The following is an 8,343-nucleotide window of genomic DNA, read 5'->3' on the forward strand; positions in this document are numbered from 1 at the left end:
TTGTGACTAATCATTTTTTTGTCTCTTAACTCTTAGATGGAACTTTTTCCAGACATTTTGCCCAAACTCCTACAATCTGGGCAGCCACTTGTAATTCTGTTTATAAAATCTATGGAGGAAGATTCCTATTCAAATATTCAGCAGTTGTCTATGTCTAAGCTTGGTCAAGAAATGGTTTTCACTTGGATAAATGTGTAAGTATGCTATATTTCATCTTTTAATAACAACCACAAAATAGGCTTCATTATGGGCAGAGTGGACTTTTTAAATATATAACATTAGAAAGGGCATCCAGCTGTAGAAACCATGCCAAAACAGACATGGAGCCTGGGCAGCTCTTCAGCTGGCCAGCTCCTGTCAAACTGCCCTACCCATGCCAGCATGGATAATGGATGTTAAATGATAATGATGAATAAGAAGTTAAACCCTTTAACATTTAGGTTACTCTGTCGAATGTAATGCTTGTCTATTCACATTGCTTTGGATTAAGCATGATTTATCTCATAGCTTTGTGATTTTGATGATGTGATTAGAATGACATTGTAGGGTAGGTATGAGAGGCCGGTCAGAACATAAAACAGGTAGAATATTTGGGCTGGATATGGTTGGTCGTAGCCAGTTTGAAAATAAAACAAACAGAATATTTGGTCGGTTTGAACATAAAACAGATAGAATATTTGATTTGGATAAAGCCAGTTTGAATATAAAACAGATGGACTATATGGGCTGGATATAGCCAGTTTGAACATAAAACATGTAGAATATTGGAACCAGATATAGCCAGTTTGAAGAGAAAATAGGTAGAGAAAATATTTGGGCTGGATATGGCCAGTTTAAATACTAAATGGTTACTTCAGAATTCAGATAAAAATCCAAATCCTTGTATTTTCATCAGCCTCATTAAATTTCTCTTCTCTAATTAGAACTGCTCTCAACAATTTTGGAACTGAATTACTGGAAACATATTTTGAAAATCCATTTACACCAGCATTGTCTGTTGTGTATTTTTCAGAGGTATGTAGAAATTTCTTTCTGGTTTACACTTGTTTCTTCATACTACTACAGTGTTTGTATGTATTTTTTGAATTCAAATTTCTATTTAAATCTGTAATGATGTAATGATGATTATGATTTGTTTCAGTCATGTGACTGTGGTCATGCTGGGACACTACTTTGAAGGGTTTTGGCCAAACAAATCACTCTAGTACTTAATTTTTAAGTTTGGTACTTATTCTATTGGTCTCTTTTGTTAAACTAAGTTACAAAGATGAAAACGAACCAACACCATCAAACACACACACACGCACACAAAGGACTACCACACTTTCTGTCTACCAAATTCACTCACATGGCATTGATCAATCCAGCTCTAGATAAGAAGACACTTACTTGAGGTACCATGCAGTAGGACTGAACCTGCAACCATGTGGTTGCAAAGCAAGCTTCTTAACCACACAACTATGCCGGCACCTATATGCTAGTATAAGTAAAATAAAAGACTCCCTTCTGTCGTGAATGACCATGGGATTGCACCTTGAAAGTTACCCTCTGAGACACAAGTCTGGGCAAGGTTGTTTTAATGGAAGACCAGTAGTCGCCCATGCATACCAGCCAACATGCCACCAAGGTTATCTAAGGGAAAGGCAAAGGCTGATACAGCTAGGCACCAGTGATGTTGCAAATCGTTTCTTCAGCTGGGTGAACTGGAGCAGTGTGAAATAAAGTGTCTTGCTCAAGAACACAGCACACAGCCCAGTCTGGGAATTGAACTTACTGCCTCATGATTGTGAGCCTAACACTCTAACCACTGAACCATGTATCTTCACAACATTAGTATAAGTAGAATGCTTTTAATTTTTTTTTAAATTACGTAAATTTGTTGGAGTTAATAATAAACACTAAGCAAAAATTAGGCACAATATGTGGATTTTTCTTTTGATTACCTCACTCCAATGAGGTAAAGAAGTCAATGATGTTTCTTCTACTTTGCATATGTGGCTAATAACAAAATCACTTGATTTGGTGATGATCCACTATCCCATAGCCTGTTGAAGTACCACTGAAACATCATAGTAAACTGAATTGAATCTACAGCAAGCTATTTTATCAGAGTCCTTATAATCTTTCCATGCTGAACCTACAGGAGTTGACTGCAGAAGAGAAAACCAGAGAAACAGAATGTTTTTTTTTTCTAACATAGCTCCTTTTCAGGTCTGAATCGTTATTAAATAACACAGATATGGTTGTGTAGTTAGGAGATTAAGTTCTTGATTACATGGTTTCAAGTTCAGTACAACAGCATGACACTTTATGCATGTGTCTTCTACTAAAGCCCTAGGCCAAATAAAGTCTTGAGAGCAAATTTAGAGGGAAACTAAAAGAAGCTTGCAGCATATATTTGTGCACATGCGCGTGTGTTTGTTTGTTCCCTTGTCTTGACACTGCTCAATAGTTGTAAATAAGTACCACTGTCATACAAGCAGTCTCCTTTGTTTTTATAATCTTCTGTGGAAACATGCTTGGCCTTGGAGATATATTATCTTGCTTGGAAATGAGAGGGAGTTGATGGCAAGAAGGGCATCAAGCTATAGAAAACCTGCCTCAAAGAATTTCACTTGACTCATGTAAGCATTGAAAAATAGACAGTAAAATGATGATGATGAAGATGGTAATGATGATGATGATGATGATGATAGTAATTCCTATTTATAGTTGGGACAGGACAGGTGGAGGGAATCATTGGGAAATTAGATGTCTTAACTATTCTCAAAGGAATGATAGTGATAGACAAAGAACAATGAAACATTTGGCTCCACTTAAACTATCAGCCCAGCTACCCATATTATCTACTTATTCTATGCCAATTCAATGAGAAAGGCTATACATCATGGCTTCATCTACTAGAAACAGCAGCAAAACTCCATCAAATAACTTTTTACCATCTTAAAAATAAATGGTCATATTAATTTTGAATACATTGTCCGGAAAAAAAGATGGAATGGTCATGGCTAAAATGTCTTTAACTATAGACCTGTTTGATCAGATCTGACCTGGGGTTATAAATAACTAATATATGAATGTAATCAACTGATATATGAAAATCTTAAAGAAAAATAATTTTATAGAGTATGGTATATAATTATGAAGGCCGTTACATAACAGTGGATCCTGTAAGAAAATGGTTTGATGAACTGAGAAACCGAAGACATTCCATGCAACCTTCTTGTAAGTATGAACAAATAAATGTTTATTTTTTTACTTAGATACAAGACTATAAAACATATAGAGAGGTATGAAATTAAGTTACATTCATGTCTTTCTCAAGAGCATTTATGACATAACTACTTTGTCCTCTATCAGAAATCAGAACTGTGTTGGGACCTCCACAAGCTGTCTTATTCTATTGTGCTTGTTAGTGAAACAAATAATTAAATATTGGTCCAATCCACTGTAAAGGGTAATGATCCCCTTTGGTTATGAATGACCATGGGATTGCACCAAGAAAGTTCCCCTCTGAGGCACAAGTCTGAACAAGATTGTTTATGGAAGACAAGCAGTCGCCCATGCATACCAGCCTCCCCTCTCTACACTACCAATGTTATCCAAGGGAAAGGCTGATACAACTTGACAGCAGTGACGTCACAACTCATTTCAAACAGCTCGATAAACTGGAGCAACATGGAATAAAGTATCTTGCTCAAGAACACAACACACAGCCCAGTCTGAGAACCAAACTCACTGTTTCCTGATTGTGAGTCTGACGCTCTAACCAGTCAGCCATGTGCCTTCACCTGTACCACTTCTCTTATACTTGTTGGTGTACAACACCACCTGTTGCAATCTGAAACATTACTGTTTTGTTAGTGCGAGAGTATATGTGTTAGTGTTCTGCATGTAGCCAGTGCAGGTGTTAGTACAAGGTTTAATAGTGTTCTGTCTTACAGAGTTTAGTTGTTTGTTGTCATGTCATGTCGTGACCTAGAACTGGTTCTCAACCAATTTTTGCTTATGGACACTCATGATTTTTATTTTCCTAAGGTGCACCCACAGCCATACAATATTTAAAAGAGCCTGTCATATATTCATAATTAAATATTATTAGGTATTCATTATCATCATCACCATCATTTAATGTCTGTTGTCCATGCTAGCATGGGCTGGCAAGCTGGGGAGCTGCACCAGACTCCAGTCTGTTTTGATATGGTTTCTACAGCTGGATGCCCTTCCTAATGCCAACCACTCCAAGAGTGTAATGGGTGCTTTTATGTGCCACTGGCATGGGTGCCATTTGTGTGACACTGGTGTCTGCCAGTTGTATAAAAAAATAGTTAGAATATTTTTATAATTAAATAATTAAAATATTTTGTGTATAGCAGAAGTATAACCAATTTATTGTACATAAATTTTAACAACAAAATCTTATATGGACCACAAGGGCCATATGGACACTGGGTGAGAACCACTGATCTAGGATAAATAACCTTGTGTGAAGAACAAAATATGAATGGTGAATAATATCCATTTACTGGGCTTGCAAAATCAATATGCAATCGGGCCAAGGTTCATATTTTGTAGTAGGTAGTTTCACTGCCAGCACACATCCTCTGACCAGGTTTTCAACTTCCTTGTCCATGCTTGGCCAGTATGTGAAACTTCACATCAATACTTTCATTCTAGAGATACCTGGGTGTCCCACATGGAACTCTTTTAGCATTCTCTTCTGTAATATCTATGATATGACCACTCTCTGAGCATACATTTGTACACCATCACATATAGAGTACATATTCACATCTTGGTGGTTCTATGCATCAGACCTTTCTTTATTTCCTTTTGTCAACCACAGTTTTCTTTTTGTCTCGTTAATAAATTTTTCATTTCTCTTTTCACTAAACATTTTGCACAAAATATCAACTGTGTTGGTGAAATTTGTCAGATGCTTTTTTTTCTCATGCTCTGCTGCTGCTAGTTTTTTAAAAACTAGATGCGTTTTCATTTCGTCTGTCCAATCTTGACATTCTTTTTCGAAAGTAAGCCTCGAAGATTACTATTTTCTCAGGATCATATTTGAGTTCAATTATGGAATTTGCTACATGATCAGGTGAAAATGTATTCTCTGGTTTGGTTATCAACTTCGTTAGTTGTAACATTTGCTGCTGCAATCCTTGTTGTTGTTTTTGCAACTCAAGTATCCCAGCTAACAAGCCTTCCATATTTTACAACTTTTGTTTCTTTTTTGTTGAGGTATTTAATTCTCCATGTGAATTAGTTTAAACTCTGTGTGAATGTTTTTTTTTCACTCAGTGTAAATTTGTTTTTCCTCATCACCACGGTTATAAAGCAGTCTTTTGCTACAGTTGTATCTGCCCTTTGACAGATATTGTTATATTCCGAAGTCGTCAACAGAATGTTTGTATCTGGCACTGTACGACTCCCGGTCATACAGTGTTATTATCCTGTAAAGGTTGGATCATTATAACATCCATTCAGTATCACAGTATAATTACTATATCAGCACAGAGACAACTATCAACAGTCTACATGTACTCTCGGCCTTCTTTTGATCTTTCTCTGTTGACCGGCCACTGGTTTATTTATAATGGCTGGCTACTACCACTTTTTACTGGGAGGGGTGTACAGTTTCACTATACAACAATGCTCTAACAATTCTGGTCTCTATTCTTGCAATTACAACTTAGGCAATGCATGTGTCTGTCTTTTAGATTTTTCATTTATTAGAAAAGATTTTAATTGTTTTCTTAATCAGATAAAATGCAACATGCTGAAATGGGATTACCAAGAAGAGAAAATACAAAATTTTTGAAGAGCAACCAATTTCAATTCACAGGTGAGTTAATCATTTATGAAGTAAGTGGCTTATGAGAGGAACAGTAGACAAGAAGGTGTTTTAGTTTTTTGATGTAGCTGTATGCATTATGCCTCATGAGTCATTGCCCAAGACCTTCCTGACAAGAAGTGTTGAGAGGAAGACAGCAAGAAGCTACCAAGAACATTTGTGGATTGACAACATCAAAGAATGGGTTGGTTGATTGTCAGAATGCAATACAATACAGAGGTTAACTGGAGAATCTTGGCAAGCTGACCTCTAGTCACAGGGAAGGGACCTACCTGGCTGGTTGATGCATCATGCAAAAATATCTGAAAACCTGTACTGATGTATTTATTTAGTGAATGATTCATCCAGCCCATATCAGCATCAAAAAGAAAATACTGAGTAAAAACAATAGTTATGTAAACACAGGCTCCTGTGCAGGTGACACGTAAAATACACCATTTTGAGCGTGGCCGTTGCCAATACCGCTTGACTGGCCTTCGTGCTGGTGGCATGTAAAAGCACCCACTACACTCTCAGAGTGGTTGGCGTTAGGAAGGGCATCCAGCTGTAGAAACTCTGCCAAATCAGATTGGAGCCTGGTGTAGCCATCTGGTTCACCAGTCCTCAGTCAAATCGTCCAACCCATGCTAGCATGGAAAGCGGACGTTAAACAATGATGATGATGATGCATACTTGTATATTCTTGTTGTTCTGAAATCATTTACAACTTTATCCCTTTAGAACTTAAAACTAGCCATATCAGGCTCAAACATTCTACTTTGTTTTATGTTCAAACTGGTTAGATTCAGCCTTTCACACCTACCCTACAATGTCATTCTAAAAACAAGCACACAATCAAAATCTTGAAGTTGCAAGATCATGCATGATTAAGTAAAAATAATGTGAATTAGTAAGAATTACATTTGATAGAGTAATCTGAATGTTAAAGGGCTAAAATACTGATAAAGCAAACAGCCTCTGAATAAAGGACAGAAGTCAACTTGATCAGAGCAGGCCCAGGGCTAAACAAATTACTAAGGAGAGATACGGTATACCACTCTGTGAGAGCACTCCATTACAAATAAGTATTTAATTTCTTAGATTCCACTGATGAAGGGAATTCTCTCATGGGAAAAACCTGCAACTGATTGTTGATTTACCAATAGTGGTGTGGTAGAGGTGAATTGTCTAATGAGCTTTAAGTATTTAACTGTTAACTTCCTCTAAAACTGCATAGATCAGTCAGTCCTGAAACAAGCAATATCACAAAAATCATACTAACTTTATTTACATTCATTTTGAAAGAAGGATCTCTATAAAGTAAAGAAGAAAACTCTAATCCCTTCTATTATTCATTTCTATTCTATAACAGAATTATTACTGGAGTGGGCCTTTGATTAAAACTGAAGGACTATCACAATAAGTGTGTGAATCTGGGAGGGAAATATGTTCAATAAAATTGTAATTAACTGATCCTGTATTTTCTTTTACCCAAAGCCAGGAACTTTTCAATACCCTGTTGTATTTTTTCTTTTCCTAGAATTCAAGTCAAAGGAATCAATATCACCATCATCAATGGGTTCCATTCCAAAGGAAGAACTCTGACCCCAGCAAGATAACTTTGAAGAATGGAATATTCAACTTACGAATAGAATAAAACAAAATATACAAATATTCTCATAGTATGAGAAAAGAAGTCATCTTATTTTTAAATCTTAATGATACACTAAATAAAAATCTTAGTTTTACTGTCAAACAACAAAATAATGATTAAAATTCTGATATAAAACTCTCAGTATAGTTCATTTTTCCTTTTTGTGATTCAAAACATCTCTGTCTGTTCAGATGTTGCTTTACATTGACACAGAATGCAATTAGCCTGCATCTTTATCACTTACACAGTTTCATCTTCACACCTATTGTCAGTTACCCCAGACCTTTGTCATCTCTTTGATGAGGTTCAGAGATCAGTCTTCACCACTTTGTCCCAAGTCTTCCTGCAAGCTCCCATCCACATTAAGTGATTAGCTTTTCTTCTTTATACAGCTGTCCACAAATCCACACCAGCACAGTCTTCTCTCTTGCACACTACAACTGATTCCAGTTATGTCCAGTTTTTCTCTCAGCGCACTTCTACTATGTTATTCAGGCACTTTTACATTTGGAGTTCAAATTCTGCCCAAAACAGATTTGCTCTTTCATCTTCTTTGGATTAATAGTAAAAAAAAAAAGTACAAGATTAATTGATAAAAGGACATGCTAGTTCATTAGCTCAACAAATACTGCAACAAAATTTATCTAACTTTAGCAATTTAGCCACTTCATAACACTTCGAAAAAAAAAAAAAAGAAGAAAACTTTGAGTTTCATAAATGAAAGAATTCTTTCTACATCTCATCTGTCATGACTGCTTTATTTCTTCACCAAGATATATTTTTTTTAATATTTTAGTAGATATATATAAATAAAATTTATAGATGTAATTTTTTTTAAATCAATTTTTAAAGG

General features: G+C 35.9%; 1 protein-coding gene across 1 annotated transcript in view; it reads left to right on the forward strand.

Moving 5' to 3' along the window:
* Positions 1 to 7,631, forward strand: part of LOC106874231 (thioredoxin domain-containing protein 16) — a 32,113-nt gene extending 24,482 nt beyond the window's left edge. Inside the window, exons 10-14 of the mRNA XM_052968211.1 lie at positions 37 to 194; positions 924 to 1,014; positions 3,126 to 3,225; positions 5,768 to 5,848; positions 7,377 to 7,631. Of these exons, the coding sequence (XP_052824171.1) occupies positions 37 to 194; positions 924 to 1,014; positions 3,126 to 3,225; positions 5,768 to 5,848; positions 7,377 to 7,441 (495 nt within the window). The 3' untranslated portion in view covers positions 7,442 to 7,631. The remainder of the gene's footprint in view (positions 1 to 36; positions 195 to 923; positions 1,015 to 3,125; positions 3,226 to 5,767; positions 5,849 to 7,376) is intronic.
* Positions 7,632 to 8,343: the final 712 nt, after the last annotated feature.

This window comes from Octopus bimaculoides, chromosome 1 (assembly GCF_001194135.2).
Source record: "Octopus bimaculoides isolate UCB-OBI-ISO-001 chromosome 1, ASM119413v2, whole genome shotgun sequence".
NCBI classification, from domain to species: domain Eukaryota; kingdom Metazoa; phylum Mollusca; class Cephalopoda; order Octopoda; family Octopodidae; genus Octopus; species Octopus bimaculoides.